This window comes from Zootermopsis nevadensis, unplaced genomic scaffold, assembly GCF_977971745.1.
Source record: "Zootermopsis nevadensis isolate Lab colony 2312 unplaced genomic scaffold, Znev_1.0 Znev_ptg000010l, whole genome shotgun sequence".
Classification (NCBI taxonomy): domain Eukaryota; kingdom Metazoa; phylum Arthropoda; class Insecta; order Blattodea; family Termopsidae; genus Zootermopsis; species Zootermopsis nevadensis.
In genome coordinates, this window is record NW_028259142.1 from 5,181,478 (window position 1) to 5,201,087 (window position 19,610).

Below are 19,610 nucleotides of genomic sequence, written 5' to 3' on the forward strand. Positions count from 1 at the left end.
TTACTTACGGACATATATCACACTGAGCATGTCTACGTTGCAAAATTATGTGTTATTGATACTGAATGATACCTTTATATCTGTCTTTATCAGTAAACTCTTTAATGACTTGTATGGAGTTGTCACACGCCACTGTGGTCTAGCGGTTAGAACGCTGGCCTTGTAATCCTGGGGTCTCGGGTTCGATTCCCGGCGGTGCCCGAATTTATAACTTGTGTTGGGCAAGGCCGTGGTCTAGGCAACACGGAGTTTTCCTCCGGGGGCTTCCCCGGTTTCTCCGTGGCATCCCATTCACACACAGAAGAAGGCAATGGCAAACCACTTCTGGATCATCTGCCAAGAACGTATATGAACAGGTCCCAGTCCGAGAAAAGGATGGAAGGATCCTGTTCATATGGACCTGTCGTCAGACAGAACACTAAATAAAAAAAATGGAGCTGTCGCCATGTCTAAAAATCACCATGGCGACGTATAGAGAGCGTGAAGGTAAAGGCTATTTATTCTGGACTTCAGAAATATATAGAGATGTGTGCTTAGCTTCAAGCTCCGGCAGTTTTATACCTATTGAAGTATTTTATGACTGACATAATGCTTTCATTGTTCTATACTTAATGAAGTTAACTGATACATTCTTGTCCTTAAACAAAATATTCAGGGAACATGGAACTATGAATTGTTGTCTCATAAATTGTTACATTACACCCATTATCATACCGAATAATTACCACTATCTGATGTAGGTCAGTTTATTGGTTGACTGAGGTTTCTGTGGTTTTATTTTATCATCTGGAGTCTAATTCTGGGACAGTATCATTAAGTAAACCGTGACCACCTAAATCTAAATCATTACCTACTGGCCATTTGTGAATATTCTATTGTCTTTCAAGATGACTGTTTCCGTGTCAATGAACTGTGTGTTCTCGTAGAATGTTACCGACGTTTTAGAGGTGCGCCACTGAAACGTCGCTCAGCTTCTACGAGATTGCATAGCGGAACATCCCAGCAAAGAGTTATCTTAATTTCTCGTTTTACCCGATCCAATCATTCTGCTGATGTCAGTGGCAAAATATAACTGACAGAGATCCTTCATTATGCAGTTCTTTTTTATTTTATATCTCTTAAGTAGTCTACAAGAAATATACCACAAAAAAGCACCTGTCAAAATAAAGACAAGCTGTCAGCCTGATACAGGAGCAGACAGAACGCTCCATACATCCGTGTGCATAAAATGTGCCTCAGGCAACAGACTGTAACCAGCGTAGGTCTAATTTTATTGTAACCTGAATTGATTGCATTTCCGTCTGATTGAACCATTCCCCCTGGGCTGAATGAAGTGTCAATCATCGCACTGCTCCATTGTATCCCTGTAATGCATGAAGCAGCCGGAGATTCGTAGAGAAACGGAGGGTTCACATGTGAAATGGCGTTCGAATGCTCGAAGATGGTCCATGAGTCTCTGGATAGGCTAAGCCTCTTCACTTTGAGACGTTTTATTACACGGTTTCCTTTCTTATAAAACATACTCATATTTATGCGGTTCATCCCCGGAGACCTACGCTGTGAAAGCGCAGAAATCGATTAACTATAGGACAGAGTCCACTTCTGTGTATGATTTGAGGTTTTCACAGCGGTGAGTATGAAGATTTCTGTCTTCTGGGCTGTTGCGCTGTGTAGTCTGGTAGATGTTTACCAACGTTTCAGAGGTCATACTGCCACCGTCATCAGGGCGATGAGTATGAAGATTTCTGTCTTCTGGGTTGTTGCGCTGTGTAGTCTGGTCGATGTTAACCAACGTTTCAGAGGTCATACTGCCTTCGTCATCAGAGTATGAAGATTTCTGTCTTCTGGGTTGTTGCGCCGTGTAGTCTGGTCGATGTTAACCAACGTTTCAGAGGTCATACTGCCTCCGTCATCAGAGTATGAAGATTTCTGTCTTCTGGGTTGTTGCGCTGTGTAGCTTGGTCGATGTTTACCAACGTTTCAGAGGTCATACTGCCTTCGTCATCAGGGCGATGAAGATTTCTGTCTTCTGGGTTGTTGCGCTGTGTAGCTTGGTCGATGTTTACCAACGTTTCAGAGGTCATACTGCCACCGTCATCAGGGCGATGAGTATGAAGATTTCTGTCTTCTGGGTTGTTGCGCTGTGTAGTCTGGTCGATGTTTACCAACGTTTCAGAGGTCATACTGCCTTCGTCATCAGAGTATGAAGATTTCTGTCTTCTGGGTTGTTGCGCTGTGTAGTCTGGTCGATGTTTACCAACGTTTCAGAGGTCATACTGCCTTCGTCATCAGAGTATGAAGATTTCTGTCTTCTGGGTTGTTGCGCTGTGTAGTCTGGTCGATGTTTACCAACGTTTCAGAGGTCATACTGCCTTCGTCATCAGAGTATGAAGATTTCTGTCTTCTGGGTTGTTGCGCCGTGTAGTCTGGTCGATGTTAACCAACGTTTCAGAGGTCATACTGCCTTCGTCATCAGAGTATGAAGATTTCTGTCTTCTGGGTTGTTGCGCCGTGTAGTCTGGTCGATGTTAACCAACGTTTCAGAGGTCATACTGCCTCCGTCATCAGAGTATGAAGATTTCTGTCTTCTGGGTTGTTGCGCCGTGTAGTCTGGTCGATGTTTACCAACGTTTCAGAGGTCATACTGCCTTCGTCATCAGAGTATGAAGATTTCTGTCTTCTGGGTTGTTGCGCCGTGTAGTCTGGTCGATGTTAACCAACGTTTCAGAGGTCATACTGCCTTCGTCATCAGAGTATGAAGATTTCTGTCTTCTGGGTTGTTGCGCCGTGTAGTCTGGTCGATGTTAACCAACGTTTCAGAGGTCATACTGCCTTCGTCATCAGAGTATGAAGATTTCTGTCTTCTGGGTTGTTGCGCCGTGTAGTCTGGTCGATGTTAACCAACGTTTCAGAGGTCATACTGCCTCCGTCATCAGAGTATGAAGATTTCTGTCTTCTGGGTTGTTGCGCCGTGTAGTCTGGTCGATGTTAACCAACGTTTCAGAGGTCATACTGCCTTCGTCATCAGAGTATGAAGATTTCTGTCTTCTGGGTTGTTGCGCCGTGTAGTCTGGTCGATGTTAACCAACGTTTCAGAGGTCATACTGCCTCCGTCATCAGAGTATGAAGATTTCTGTCTTCTGGGTTGTTGCGCCGTGTAGTCTGGTCGATGTTAACCAACGTTTCAGAGGTCATACTGCCTTCGTCATCAGAGTATGAAGATTTCTGTCTTCTGGGTTGTTGCGCCGTGTAGTCTGGTCGATGTTTACCAACGTTTCAGAGGTCATACTGCCTCCGTCATAAGGGCGATGAAGATTTCTGTCTTCTGCGTTGTTGCGCTGTGTAGTCTGGTCGATGTTAACCAACGTTTCAGAGGTCATACTGCCTTCGTCATCAGAGTATGAAGATTTCTGTCTTCTGGGTTGTTGCGCCGTGTAGTCTGGTCGATGTTTACCAACGTTTCAGAGGTCATACTGCCTCCGTCATAAGGGCGATGAAGATTTCTGTCTTCTGCGTTGTTGCGCCGTGTAGTCTGGTCGATGTTAACCAACGTTTCAGAGGTCATACTGCCTTCGTCATCAGAGTATGAAGATTTCTGTCTTCTGGGTTGTTGCGCCGTGTAGTCTGGTCGATGTTAACCAACGTTTCAGAGGTCATACTGCCTTCGTCATCAGAGTATGAAGATTTCTGTCTTCTGGGTTGTTGCGCCGTGTAGTCTGGTCGATGTTTACCAACGTTTCAGAGGTCATACTGCCTTCGTCATCAGAGTATGAAGATTTCTGTCTTCTGGGTTGTTGCGCCGTGTAGTCTGGTCGATGTTAACCAACGTTTCAGAGGTCATACTGCCTCCGTCATCAGAGTATGAAGATTTCTGTCTTCTGGGTTGTTGCGCCGTGTAGTCTGGTCGATGTTAACCAACGTTTCAGAGGTCATACTGCCTTCGTCATCAGAGTATGAAGATTTCTGTCTTCTGGGTTGTTGCGCCGTGTAGTCTGGTCGATGTTTACCAACGTTTCAGAGGTCATACTGCCTCCGTCATAAGGGCGATGAAGATTTCTGTCTTCTGCGTTGTTGCGCTGTGTAGTCTGGTCGATGTTAACCAACGTTTCAGAGGTCATACTGCCTTCGTCATCAGAGTATGAAGATTTCTGTCTTCTGGGTTGTTGCGCCGTGTAGTCTGGTCGATGTTTACCAACGTTTCAGAGGTCATACTGCCTCCGTCATAAGGGCGATGAAGATTTCTGTCTTCTGCGTTGTTGCGCCGTGTAGTCTGGTCGATGTTAACCAACGTTTCAGAGGTCATACTGCCTTCGTCATCAGAGTATGAAGATTTCTGTCTTCTGGGTTGTTGCGCCGTGTAGTCTGGTCGATGTTAACCAACGTTTCAGAGGTCATACTGCCTTCGTCATCAGAGTATGAAGATTTCTGTCTTCTGGGTTGTTGCGCCGTGTAGTCTGGTCGATGTTAACCAACGTTTCAGAGGTCATACTGCCTCCGTCATCAGAGTATGAAGATTTCTGTCTTCTGGGTTGTTGCGCCGTGTAGTCTGGTCGATGTTAACCAACGTTTCAGAGGTCATACTGCCTTCGTCATCAGAGTATGAAGATTTCTGTCTTCTGGGTTGTTGCGCCGTGTAGTCTGGTCGATGTTTACCAACGTTTCAGAGGTCATACTGCCTCCGTCATAAGGGCGATGAAGATTTCTGTCTTCTGCGTTGTTGCGCTGTGTAGTCTGGTCGATGTTTACCAACGTTTCAGAGGTCATACTGCCTTCGTCATCAGGGCGATGAAGATTTCTGTCTTCTGGGTTGTTGCGCTGTGTAGTCTGGTCGATGTTTACCAACGTTTCAGAGGTCATACTGCCACCGTCATCAGGGCGATGAGTATGAAGATTTCTGTCTTCTGGGTTGTTGCGCTGTGTAGTCTGGTCGATGTTTACCAACGTTTCAGAGGTCATACTGCCTCCGTCATCAGGGTGGTGTCTTGTGGGGTGTTGCGACGTGTAGCATGGTAGATATTAACTGACGTTTCTAAGGCGCTTACTGCCTCCATTGTCACAAAGTCAGCTATCTTTATAAGTTACGTTGGTGTACTTGCACGTTTATTGCTTTGCGCACTCTCAGATCTGTCCCGACGATCTCCGGCCTCAGAAATCTCATAATCTTCTCGAAGTTAGTATGAAACTTATTTTTATCGTCTTGATGGATTCGTTGTATTAAACTGCTCTCACTCCATAGTTTGTATTCGTAATTGGTGTTTCCAACGTTTTTCATAATCTTTGATTTCCGTTCTTTAGTGCATACTAATTATGTACCTTAGCAAAACTTATCAATTGTTAAGTCAGAAGAGGAACCCACTAGTAATTCACTTACATTGTCACACGTGTTTGAATATTTTCTGATTGCTTGGTTTGTTATATTTTCAAATCTCATATAGTTGGAACGTCAATGTAGCTTGTTGAATATGTCTCCAATGTTGTTTAGTCTTATGCTTTGTACCGTATAAACGTACTTTTGTGGACATTCCTCTGCAAGCTTTGAATAAAATACTCTGCTTTTGTCTTTCAGTAATGCCGCGCGTATACCGAGATTGTTTAACACGAAAATCGTAAAATGTTGGAATTTGAATTGCATCTCAAATATACAAAATTCACTGACTTGTTCATTTGCTATAAGCCTATAATTTAACACCATTTTGATTCTGTTTTAGTTTTGAAAATCTCAAAAATAGATCACAGACACCAAGATTACGAATTACATATTTTAGCTGTTGAACGCAACTTTATGCTTTTAACGGCGAGTTCATTTAGAAAATGGGTTCGGTTTATGCGCTTTTAGTAACATTATTTCCCGTGAATGCAAATGCCACCTGAGTGGCGTGGGCTTATGCCTTCAGTTCGACACGCGCGTTGTGATGCAGGGCAGCTCCAACAGATCTTAGTTTGATTGGCAGCTCCAGAGAAGCGGGCGCAGGGAGACAAGGGCGAGGAGGTTACGCCGAGTCTTAATTGAAATTCTCATCCACCCCAACCCCCCACCCCTTACTTCGCGCCACATCACAAGTAGATGTTCTGTTTACGATGTAATATAACCTGTAATAAAAGCTGGTGCACTGTAATATATCAGGTTACTAGTATCTATCTTTACCTCTCCTCTTGTGGTTTCACTATTTCGTAACTTGTTATAAATAAACAGACGGATATAGGGTTTGTGATAAGTTAATAATTATTTTCTAATGATCTTGAATTGTACTCACTTACATGTCATCAGTGGGGTGGATCATGATACTAATATTTTTATTTGAATATAAGTGCGTTCGAGGAATTCTTGCTACCATGCAATTAAAATTCCTTCGTCCTCTGTCACCTAACCATAAAAGTAAAGATTAAAACACAGTTTTACCCGATGCTTTGTTATTTTGGTCTTTCATCTTAAGGCAGGCACGTGAAACTTGTAACCCTGCATATATTTCGAATTGTACGCGATTTGCGGCCCCATAATTCAATTCAATTCAATTCAATTTATTTATTTACGTGTTTGCCAACAGCAAGAAGCCAATAACAGGCAAACACAGATAATACATACAATAATAATGAAATAATAATGGATAATATTACACAAACAGATTAACTAAACTTATACATGTACAGTATTAAATGTAACTGCCAAGTACAGGCAAACCCAAAATAGAAACAATATTAACACAGAGCAAAAAATGAAGAAATATAAATAAAAACAAATAATCCACCTAGGGAACACTAATATAATTGTAAAACTTTAAAGAATATAAAAAAACAGATAACGAAGCTAGTTCATCTACAAGACAACCTATCTAGATCATTTCCCTTGTTGAGAACAGTTTTAATAGATTTTAAGTTTGAAGCTCGTTTCAGATAGATATTTGTGTACCACTGTTTTATATTTCAGTCAAATAAAGTGGGAATTCGTTTCGGTTAAATTCACATTTGTGTGCGCTTGTAAGAAAATAGTTGAACGAAAAATATGTCTTACGATTTTACCCACCCATATAATGGCCCCCGGAATAGTCGCTTCTTCTTAAGTGGACCTTGGTAGACACTGAGTTTGAGATGCCTTCCTTAGGGTAGTAACTTTGATTGAGAAAGCGTGAACAGAGTAACGTGGTGAATATTTGAAATAATATTAAGATTATTATATCTAGAACGATGAGATTGGCATAACATGTAGTATGCATAGGAGAAATAAGAAATTAATAATAATTGTAACATAGGAGCCTGAAGGGATGGCACCATTTTAGAAACCTATACACAGATTATATGATAACCTTAAAACTGATCTTAAATGTGATATGAGAATTGATTGGATGCAGGTGGTTCAGAATGTAGATAGGTCGTGGGTTGTTATAAACATGGAAATGAAGCCAGTAATGTTCTGCGTTGCTTTTACACTGAAACGCTGAGTAGGGTAACAATTATCACACACTCAGTTTTCACGAGAAAATTGGTTAACTGTCTCGGGAGGGATCTCAAGCTTACGACACGTAGGAGTGTCTTGCCGTAACACACATATTAATGCATTTCCTCTTACCGCTAAGAGTGGATTATAACATCATTTTGACGTGTTGTCCCCTTCACTGGTTATAATTATACCTTACGTCTAATAACTCCGCCATGTGCAGGTCATATTTCATGAAAACACAAGAGGAGGCAGTGTTTGTTGTGTACTATCCGCACTGAAAAACAATATTTGTATCAGATAACAAGAAATATTCTAACAGCGGTTGTTATGTAATTGGAACCGTAAGTAAATTTGTTGTGTTCACAACGGCCCGCAGCCAGACTCTATCCTGAGCCGCTTAAATCCAATCCCCACCCCCCTCCCCGAAACGCTGTGTCTCCTAAGATACATTTTAATATTATCCTTCCATATACATCTTGTGCTTTTAAATGGTCTCTTTGCATCAGGGTTTCCAACCGAAACTTTGGACTAATTCCTCATCTCGTTAAAAAAAATCTCACTTTTTCAGGTGGCTGGCCTTTCTGAGTTTGGGTTTTTGTTACGTTGTTTGTGGCGTGCGTGCTTTTTGCGGACGTTCCGTCCAGCGAACATACTGACTACATGGCAGCTGAATTGGGGCTCAGTACTTGAGACACTACAATGCTTTCCGAATTCAATCAATACTCCGGAATGTTCCAGGATTTCGCTAGCAGAAGAAAACAGATTCGTTTCTTTAATAAGTTGAATGTGACGGTAAGGGTCTCTGAGTCCCTGCAACTTTAATGAATGGAAGATAATACTTCAGTAATGTAGTCTCCCGGCAAAGAGATTATAAAGGGGGAAAGGAACAAACAGCACATGTGCACAATGCGATTAAAATATGACGGGTCCCAAGGGACAGGCCTCCCCTATTCATTTTCTGGATAACTCTTCTCCTCCACTTACCTTAGAGCTTGATGTAAATATTCATCGGCTGTTCTGTCTTAGGTAAGATTGGACTAGAAAATTGTAGGCAGGATAATTAAACCAAAATCCTTTAGATGATTGCTCGCCGATCTTCGTGAGAGGTAATTTGATTGCTTTCAGAGCGCAGTCTGCTGTCCGAGTTGGGAAATAACTCGGGAACCGACCGACTAACTAATAAAGAAAACGAAGGAACCAACCGATCATTCAAGCAAATTGTCTAACCCAGCAAACACCTCGTGGGGCAAAGTTATTGAACATTGAAGCGCGTGGTACTTTACTGTGTGCTGTAAAGGGTTAATTGCATTATTATCCAAAATGTCAGGTGCGTAGATTATATCACTTTTGAGTGCAGCAATCTCAGAATCATACTTAGGAATTTACTCGTCACAGATGTATCCCACCAGCTCACTGCTTTCCAGAACCAAGAACGGGGTTGAAAGCAAAGCCCTGTGGGTCTCTGCAGTCGATCTACCATGCAAATTTGAAAGAGTCAAAGCACGCTGACCCCTGTGACCAATATCGAACTGAAATTTGCGAGTGCAAAATGAAATATTCAGTTGTTGGTTACCAATCAAACGAAAAGAGATTTTAATACAAACCTGATGTAATTGTTTTATCAAACTGGGGAGAGACCACATGTAATATTAGCATGGGCCGTATTGCAGCTGTGTAATGGAATTCACGTGATGAATGAAGCATTAAATTATGGCCCACGAGTAATAACACCGAACAGTATTTGTGTTCGGGTCAGCTGTCCGATACTCGTCTATGTAAAGTCACACGAATCGGCCTTGTAACAACCGCTAATGAAATAATTACAATGCTCTAATGAATGCTGAAAAATATGGTCTGTGGATATAGATGCCAGCTTTGTCTTCATAAGAACGGCCATTTGAATCATCATTACTTGGTAAATTTGTGAAATTTAGGTCTGTTAGTCTTGCAATAGCAGGTTTAAATCTGTATCAAATCAAGACTATTGATTATGGCTGTCTTCCGAGTTGTTGCACCGTGTAGACTGATAGAAGTTTGCCGACGTTTCAGAAGTACTTGTTATCTCCATCTTCGTACACTTCGCCAGGAGCGCCTGAAGTCTCAGTAAGACCATGGATTTACGTCAAATATCAAAGAAAGAATGTACAAATCCTGTTTTCCATTAGTTCAGATGAGGTACAATTCCTCTCTTTGTCTGAGTAAAGGGCATTCGGGTATAGTTTTGCCTTGTTACTTTTGAGAACTCCGATGCCATGGTAACACTGAATTATGACTGAGTCCTGATGAAAGATATTCAATCTTTTTCAGGTGCTATTGAAATTCACACCGGCTTCTTTTATGCTCCGAATAATTATCAAAAAGTGTCGATAAAGCCCAAAATGAAGACCTTGATCCTTTCCCATTAAGCAGGGAATTGGAAGTAATTCTCAAAGTTCCTTAACTGTGAACACGTTTAATTCAGGAATCTGCGCAACTGTTTTAGCTCAGAGCGTCGTTAGACACATCCTTTCTTCGTTTATGTGCATTGCTGCAGCAAATCGGAAACTTATTATTCCACTTTCATTTTCCTTCGTTCTGACGTCTTGGGAAAAGTGGATTACTTGAAATCCAATCTTTCTCCGTTTGGAGAAATAGGATGAGGTTTTATTGATAGTTTGATTCAGAGAAATTTATTAAGAACTGTAAAAGCAAGGATGCGGAAGGATGCTGCTTATTGGATGTTGGGGGTTGAATAACCAGCCGATCGGCGTGTTACCCGACCATGTGAAGCTTCTAGTTGCACGTAGGCCTACTCGCGTGTAGTGTTTGTTTCGTCGACCACAAGTGCCAACCTGCTGGTAGAAACTGTGGTTCAGGTGCAATGTGTTGGACATCGTCCGTTGTCTGAGGTTTATTTCATATGTATGAAGTTCTGAGAGTTGGCTCCACTTGCGTCTTTGGGTTATTGGTCATCATTTTACTGACAATTCGGCCTGCGTGACAACCGTTCACCTAAGCGCAAGAATACTACTAGCATCCGGCACGTCGTGTACGTAAAACATGTGCCAGTCCGGGTCCGTGGTTCAATTCCCGAACGGACTGAAACTTGAGATGAAGGGTAAACCAGGCTTTGGCATATTAATCTGGTTTATATGAACGAAGGAGGTGTGATTAGATGATGCTTGGTACACCTCACTTCATCAAAATTTGAGTGATTTTATTAATTTTTGGCTTTGTCCAATGTATCACATTGGGAAAGAGAGTGGCGCCATCCTGGCATGTGAAAGTCTCTTATCCCGACATTCGGTTTAGTGACCGTTGGTTTGGGGCGCCCTAGTAGGTGTGGAGTGACGATTGCCAGATGACCGCTGTTCCACTACGACTGGGACCAATGGAATTCGAATGTGGCTGTTCGGCACGTTTCCGACGTCGTAAGTGACTTTTTGGGAGACGAATCGGATTGTCATATTCAATTCAAAATTCAAGAACAGTTACGTTGCGGGAATATAAAAAGGAGATTGCGTTGGTGCTCGCTCTCTGAAAGTTCGGTTCTTCAAGGCAAGCAGACAGTTTCTGCTTGATTCTTACAATTATAAATACAACAGCCGAATCATCGCGCTGCCCTACAATCAGAATAACTTATTGTACAACAGTGTCTCGAACGGAAATAAAAGGTGAAACGTTTCCAAGGTGACTTCGGTGTGGTCTGCAGTTGATCATCCCCACAGATTTCATGTCCTTGGCGTACGGCCGCTCCAACTATCACAGTCCCCGTATAATCCCTGAGAGTCGGACAATCTTGCTCGCCGACAAAGTCTACACCAATTATTAGTCCTTATATCCTTCCGCATTATCCGAAGTTATATCAAGCTGTAACCGCAAGCAAACCGGGCACGCTACTGGGTTTGATCCCGTGGCAACCAGAGTGAGAAGAAAACAGTCTGCGGAAGGGCGGTTGCAAACAAGACAGTACACAACGTACGACACAGTGTTTCTGTTACGAATCAACCATTGTCACAAACCTTTAGAGAATCGTCAAAAACTAGTCCTTCATTAAACTCTACTGTTGGACTGATTCCGAGCCACTGGTCCGAATTTTGTGTGGACTGTTCACCCTTTTTATTTCCGTGTGAGTTGAACGAGGCGATACAAATGGGCCTTATTCATTACATACTAGCCCGACTCCGACTTCCACTGCAGCTGCACTGATGATGGAGAGACTTTTTTTTTTAAAAAAAAAAGCTTTGATTAAAATCCTCTGTGTGCTACAAACTGGAAACTGAGGCGGTTTGACGAACGAGAGGTGGTTCGTATCTCTGTATCCCTGTGGGTTGTCGTACGAATTTCGGCGAGCTAATACAATGCATGTCCCTCAATTATTATTGTTTCCTGTGAGACATTTTGCATAATTCATAACAGCAATCGGTATTAGTCTGTTCTGTCAGAAGTCGAAGTTTCGTCTGTCATTTAATTGTACAACTGTCGATATAACATATCGGTGCCATGGACAATACAACAGACAATGGATTCTGGTTGTCACAAAATTGTAATTGAAGTTGAGACTGTAAACACGGAATAGCCCGTTGCGTCACATTACCTAATTGGCTTATTGTATTAAGCTGTTTTGTGTGAATTATGACAATGAAATATCAAAAATAAACTTGTAGATTATATTACAGTAACTTCTTTAGTATAAATTATGAAGTCTTTAGTGGCATAGAATGCAAAATATGATTTGTGGTGGAAGTTATTTCACGAGTCCAAGCACCAGTTAAGACTGTAATTTCCCTAAAATTACGTACCATAGAGAAATGGTAATCACATTAAATTGTTAAATGTAGAACTTCCTCAGCTATAAATAAATAATTTATGTAGGTAATTATCACCTGTTGGTTTTTATGGGTGTGAAACTTTACCAGTAACAAGAGGGGAAGAACATAGATTGATGATGTTTTTGAACAAGAGAGCTAGGAAAATACTTAGAACCAAGTGGCAGGATACTTGAGAAAATTTCACGGCCTAATGAGGAGCTGCATAATTTGTAGGCGTAGTGTAAAGGTTACTGACGACAATACGATACAGCATGTACAACCATATTTGTTTTTGGAATTTATTTGTTGTTGTTTTTATAAATTGCAACCAAAGGGTACAACAGAATGGGAATGGATAATTTTACACCCAAACATGGAAATAAAATCTATTTTCTTGACGTTGTGGTTTTAATACATAAAGATCAACTTACATATTCATAACTTTTAAGATAAGGACATCAAGGATGATGAGTTGGGTGGTCATGTGGCACGAATGGAAGAGATAAAATGTGCATGCATTGTTTCGATCGGGGACCCTGAGAGAAAGAGACCACCAATACCTAGGCGCAAATGTGAGGATAATATTAAAACGGATCTTGAAGAAATTGGGTGTGAGGGTGTCCATAAGGACTGTTGTTGCCTTGTGAATATGGTAATGCACCTTCTGGTTTCATGAACGGAGAACTAATTTTTTTACTAGCTGAGTAACCATTAGCTTCCCAGGAAGATCATTGTTCCATGTAGGAAGAAGCCTGCCTCAGACAATGGCAATCTTCTTGTAATATAATAGCCATTATCCGTCACGCTTGGCTGTATGAGTCACACTGCGCTAGTGTCCAGTGTGTGAGGGTTTCTCGTTTGTCCTCATCGCCAAGTCCCCGCTTTAAATCGTGGGCTAATTGTATTTCAGCACACGTGTGTGCTTCCAGGAAGAAAGAAAGCAGTCTGAGTACTTCAGGTTGCATACACATTAGGATGTGGGCGAGTTGTATTTCGGGGGCAAGGGGGGGGAGGGACAGAATTTATTGGCACTCATTTTTCAGCGCGCGATTAGAGTCTGGGCTGTGGAGTCAGCGGTCGATGTCTTACTCAGCCTGGCACTGAGACACAGCGCGTGCATTGTCCGGCTTAAACAGGCGATTAGCAGGCCTGGTACAGAGCTCCGTTTCCGCTACCTACAGTCTGCACCATAATCAGCTGAACCATGTTTTCGGTACTCAAGCCCAAGTTAAACACAGCCAACATTGTCATCACAACGCGCGTTCTCAGAAGAACGTCTGAAATTTCCAGCGAAAGTAATAAAATCATTGCCGTTTGTTTTGAACCTGGGGCAGGAAGAAGGCGAAGTAGGAATGTGCAATGTTATGCCAAGATTTAGATTTGTGAAGTGTTCAACATCCATTTGCCTATTTTAATATTTTGTACGTAAACTCTGTGCGATTCCTAAGCCGAAAGTGATGTAGGCATACAATTGGCGTCATAATTCCAGTATTTACGACGGAAAGTAATCGAGACTGCGTCCCAATTACAAGTGTTTCCAATTATTAGCAGGCATATTATATCATGAGGTAAGTTTTAAGGGACCCGAAAGATAAGGCCAATTGGAAATGTAGCTTCTGAGAATATGAGCTGGATGAACGTGGCTTAAATTTAGGTAAATTTAACAACTTTTTTGGGATACTGGACTTCCGAGTTCTGTTATGTTAATAATCAGTTAATTTGAAAGCAAGATGCAGACAGTAGTCAAGCTCTGTTTTCTGGACTCCAGTCTAAATAATTCTGAGAACGTACATGATTGAATCCCTAGGTCTAGATTAACAAGTCTTCCTCGTAGGCCTACAAACCGTTTTATAACTAGCGTAAAGGTTTATGGCGATGATTTGTTACTAAACTGTTGCATGTTTCTGGGAATTTTTCCGTCTTGCTTTGAAAACCAAACCATTTTCGGAAGGTTATTTTGCATCCGTGTTAAGGTGATCGCACTTAACCATTTACGTCAATTGTGGAAGTTAATATCAGTCCTTAGGAAGATTAGCTTCTTCTAGTGAGCCCAACTCAGTAGGTTTGCTCAGCTCAAGATGGAAACAGAACCAGATTCTAAAACGTTGCGTGGTCTTTGAAATAAGACGAAGAAAAATATATATTTCCCTAATTATTTTACTGCAAGTGTACAGGCTACAAAACGTGTGCGTCGTATTATGTATGCAAATTCCCATGGCCTGTATTTGAGTAGGTCGTTTGTAGTCAAGAGCTAGTAGCCTATCCGTGTAACGCATCGATCACGTTCGTGTTTGCAAGCGTAATTCATGCTCAATCCCCCAGTGTTAGATAATATTAAGATAAAGTTAGTAACTAACTAACTAACTAACTAGACGGCTTACGGAACCCGAAATTGACCAAAACCGTCCCTGTCGATAGAAAGTTACTATTTGAATAAAAGTTTTCTTGGATATTATCCATCGTCTAGTAAATAAAACAGGTTCCAGTCCGAGAAAAGGATGGAAGGACCCTGTTCATAATTTGTCGCCAACCTCCTGTAAAGGAGACGGCGTAATAAAGAAGTAAATAAAATATAAAACGTAAAACGACGTTTCGGAGATGGGGCTCTATCTTCGTCTTCAGGTGCCTACTCAGTTGGGCCCACTAGATAGAGCTAATCCCTAGATCCGGACCTAGGGATTAGCTCTATCTAGTGGGCCCAACTGAGTATGCACCTGAAGACGACGATAGAGCCCCATCTCCGAAACGTCGTTTTACGTTTCATATTTTATTTACTAGACGATGGATAATATCCATGAATTTTTTTATTCACATGACTCATCACCATCGTCAAGAACTTCTATATTTGAGAAAGTTATACTGTGCTATGAAATACTATCATTTTGAGTGTTGGGAATAATTGTATCTAAATGATATGCACGGCAGGGTTACCGATATCGATTACAACTGTGGTTTTTGTTTCACGTGGCAATGTTTTAGCTGGGAAGAAGCAACATTCAGAGGCAAAATTGAGGTGTCGAGGAACATTACCTTGGGGACACAGAAACGTCACAATTAAGTGGTATTTCTCCTGCTTCGTGTTTGAGCGGTCCCGAGTTTACATCCCGGCTCGGTGATCAGTTATTAAGACAGACTTGTTTGTGGTTTTCCTCAGGCTGTACGGGAAAAATCCAGACGAACGTCTTTATAAGTCCTTTACAATTCTTCACCTAGAAGTAATTCTCAATAAATCCCAGGTTCGAATCTTGGTTCGGGCACCTATTATCCATATTATGAAGTTTAATTACAACCGTATGTTAGTATAATTATGTTTTATTTTGGCATTATTGAACTATGGGATTTGAATTATGAGAATAAAAATCCAAGTACCCCAATCCAAATTTGGTCCATGCACCAAATACTTGGGTATTGCATTAAATCAGGCTACGACCACTTCCTTCTCAGTTGTCTACAATTGAAGAATCCGCCGTGTTGGAACACTTGTCTTATAAAGTGTTCATCTGTTGGTGCAGGAAAGTCTGGAGGCCCGAGTCCTGGAGCTGGAGCGAGCTCTTGAGGCCGAGCAGAGGAACGGTCAGAAGGAGCGATTGGCACTGACGCGACTCCAGCGACAGCTCGCCAGGGTGAGTGATAAACGAAACACACTTATCCGAATATAGTGCGTAATCAAATATAGGATGGTACAAATGCTGTGATTATTTGGGTTATAGTCAGTTTGTAAACGTCTGTGTTCGCTTCACACCGATCTCTTGTAGTCAACAACAAATGTTTTCCTGTGTTCTTTAAATTAACTACCTTATAACAGTGTATGTCCTTAGAGAGATATCCTCATTTACGCGAAGCTAATTATCGCATGAGCCACGGTGGTCTAGCGGTTAGAACGCTGGCCTTGTAATCCTGGGGTCTCGGTTTCGATTCCCGGCGGTGCCCGAATTTATAACTTGTGTTGGGCAAGGCCGTGGTCTAGGCAACACGGAGTTTTCCTCCGTGGCATCCCAACAATTACTCCATTCACACACAGAAGAAGGCAATGGCAAACCACTTCTGGATCATCTGCCAAGAACGTATATGAACAGGTCCCAGTCCGAGAAAAGGATGGAAGGATCCTGTTCATATGGACCTGTCGTCAGACAGAACACTAAATAAAATAATTATCGCATAGAAATTCATCTCTCTAAATGTTTCTTGCGTTACACATTAAAAGCGAATCTAATGCCTTCGTTAGTATAATACATAATTTAAAATAAAGCGTTTTCCAGTTACGAAAGATTAAAATTCTACAGGCTATTTACACATCAGTTCAGTAACGTGCATTGTCGCTTATTTTGATATTTTATTTTTGAGAGATATAAGTATCAATGTTTTTGTATTGTATGAGTATTATTCGTATTGCCGAGTTTTGCAACAACGAATGAGCAACAGAAATGGGAAATTTAATAGCGTGGGAGTGTCAGTACTTGTAGGCAATCACTGCTTCACGCATGTGTAGAATGTAGTTAACCTTGACTCTTCCAGACCGGTCCATGTTTATCTCGTGCTTCACATAGAGACCTTGGCAATTAAAAGTAATGAAAAGTAGCAAAACATCAGGAATATATTTAGTATATTTAAGAAATGAGGAGTTTAAAATTTATATATGTAGGTGCTAAAAGCACGCATTTAGATACATTTGAGACGAACTCAAGGTCAGGCTTATGCAAGGTTTACCAAGTGCGGAGAAATGTTTTCTTATCGTATATCTTGCTTATTTTATGTACTTCGTTGGTCTTAGTGGCCATTTGTTGCAAATACGAATTTGTTATTGAAAATCTATTTACGTTGCAGGTATAACATGGCAGAAAGCAAAGAAAAGATCTTGCTTTATATTTTGTATCGAAAAATTTCCAAACTACATAGTAGACATTAGTGAGATCCATGTATTTATCGTGTACAGTGCCTCGATTTTAGGATGTCGATAGCCTTCGATCTGAGCTTCATATAAACGGTAGTTAACAATCTCAAAACTAAATATATTCAGTATCTTCCAGTCTGTATCCTCCATATCATATTTAACCGAAATTCGTTACGTAATTTTGGAGATGTAACATTCTTACAGGCAGGTGGATAAAACCACCTCATTATGCGTTGATTTCTATACTCTTTCGTCAAATGACGCGAAAATGTTATTTTGTCTGTATATTTTCATGGCAACTTATGATTCCCATTTTTATAAAATTCTAAAGATTGATAATACGTCAATAATGGAATAAGCTGTTGGATTCAAATCGATTTATCTCCTTCGTAACACTGAAAGTGTTAAACACTCGATTAGTGAAGACGTTATTCTTCCGACGGTGTTCATTGACGCGGGGGCCCAAAGAAACGATGTCTTAGCATATTACGTCACAGGGATCTCCCCCGCTAGAAATGATTGATGGTGTGAACTAAGCGCGTATTTTGTCCTGGGACGAAATTTGTATGCAGGTGTTCGTGTTCCCTTACTAACAGCGGTTACTCGTTCAGAAACAACAGGATTGGCCAGGTAGCGGTTCTTTCAGACGCGATAAGCGGTCTGATTGTCATCGTCTTGAAGTTCCTGTCTGGATCGCTTCAGAACCTGAGGGTTGACACAGTTTTAATTCGCAGTGTCATTCGCTGCGTGTTCTGGACACTTTTCTGTGCTATAATAAACCCATTGGCTTGTTTTGTATTGCACTTGGCATCTTGGATCAGAATGGGAAGTAGCAGGAGTTAGGAGTTAGGAAGAAACTCTGTAGTAAAGCGCATCATAATTTGTACACTTAACGTAATTCTTTTATGACGGTGAATTGAACGAGAAGGGTTGAAAAGTTGTGTGGCCTGAAGAGATGAGAAATGCACATAACATTTTGATCGGGCGTCTTGTGATGCATGTGACTAACTCGTATGAGGCAATATATTATATTAAATAGACAATTGAATAAATTTTTTGAATATTATCCATCGTCTAGTAAATATAAAACGTAAAACGACGTTTCGGAGATGGGACTCTATCTCCGTCTTCAGGTTCCTACACAGTTGGGCCCACTAGATAGAGCTAATCCCTATCTCCGGAGATAGGGAACCTGAAGACGGAGATAGAGTCCCATCTCCGAAACGTCGTTTTACGTTTTATATTTACTAGACGATGGATAATATCCAAAAATTTTATTCAATTGACTCTTCACCATCGTCAAGAAGTTTTAGATTTGGTATATTAAATAGAATTGGATATTAACATGTGGGCTGGATCCAACTGAGGATCGGATTTAATGATGTGCTTTCGTGAACATTATAATCACACATTTGGTTTAATAAACACATTCGATTTTTTTATCTTACTGTTGGGCTATCTTGTTTAGATGCAGACGCCGAGTTATGAGCAGTGATTATATCTTAATATCTGCAGGACTTCAGTTGCATGTCAGAAATTAGTATGAATCATCTTCATTTCGCGATGTGTAATTATCACATTCAGGTAAACCGTTTTAAGCGCGCTCATAGTACGCTTTATTTTCAAATTTTATTTTATTTTATTTTAATTTTTTTTTTATAAAATAGAGATGGATAAAAATTAGTAAACGTTTAATGGGACGGCTAATAAACAACATTTAGCAATGCAGTGATTGTGCAGAGTTTCATTACATACTAGAGGCAGGGAATAAATTCTGTTTCAATCCGACAGCTTTTGGGAAACGGTTATATCCGTGCATAAAACAGCTGAATCTGCAACCGGAATATAGAGAGAGAGAGAGAAGAGAAAAAAGTGAGTGTGAGTGAGACATACAAAATGAAGCGGGCCATATAAAATTAGTGTAACTACATCCCCGTGGTCCGTGGAGGGAGAGATTAATGAAAGATGTGTATCTGGCTGTGACATTACTGTGAACTATGATCCTACTTAGTACAATGGACATATCCATTAGTAAGATTTGTTTGTGAATCGCCTCGGCGAATTGTTCTGTTGAAAATACAAACGCCCTAGATTACCCTGCTGTTACAGCTCCATGGAGCCATGGCCTCGTCTATTCTTTTCGTTTCTGGTCTACGCTGCCTCTAAGTGGCGAAAATTGGGATTAACCTTGGCTATATTTCATCTTTTTGTATGAAGAAGATGGATGGATCTTTTAGTATTTATACAAAGACAGTGACATCGAAGGTTTTCAATTAATGCTTCCAAGCAGCAAAACTGTTCTGAGATTAGAATAAGGTTCTTTAGGAAATAAGATGAAAGAGAAGATAGCGATGAGTCGCCCTGACGATGAAGGCAGCAAGACCTCTGAAACGTCTATCGGTTTCTGTCAGACACCTTATCTTTCTTATTTTATTTTCCCCTCTTTCTCCCTTTTCATTCTTTTCCTGCATTCTTTCTTTCTTTCTTCCTCACA

The 19,610-nt window shown here is 41.0% G+C and overlaps 1 protein-coding gene across 6 annotated transcripts in view; it reads left to right on the plus strand.

The window, feature by feature from the left end:
* LOC110837247 (uncharacterized) overlaps positions 1–19,610 on the plus strand; it is a 287,610-nt gene that overhangs the window by 168,141 nt on the left and 99,859 nt on the right. For 5 of the 6 annotated variants that reach the window (XR_015534460.1, XM_087346312.1, XM_087346310.1 and 2 more), the window contains exon 4: positions 15,738–15,848. The exons of the other annotated variant lie outside the window; for it this stretch is intronic. Coding sequence is in view for 4 of the 5 variants with exons in the window: in XM_087346312.1 (XP_087202438.1) it covers positions 15,738–15,848 (111 nt within the window). In the remaining variant the exon portion in view is untranslated. The remainder of the gene's footprint in view (positions 1–15,737; positions 15,849–19,610) is intronic. 6 annotated transcript variants of the gene reach the window in all.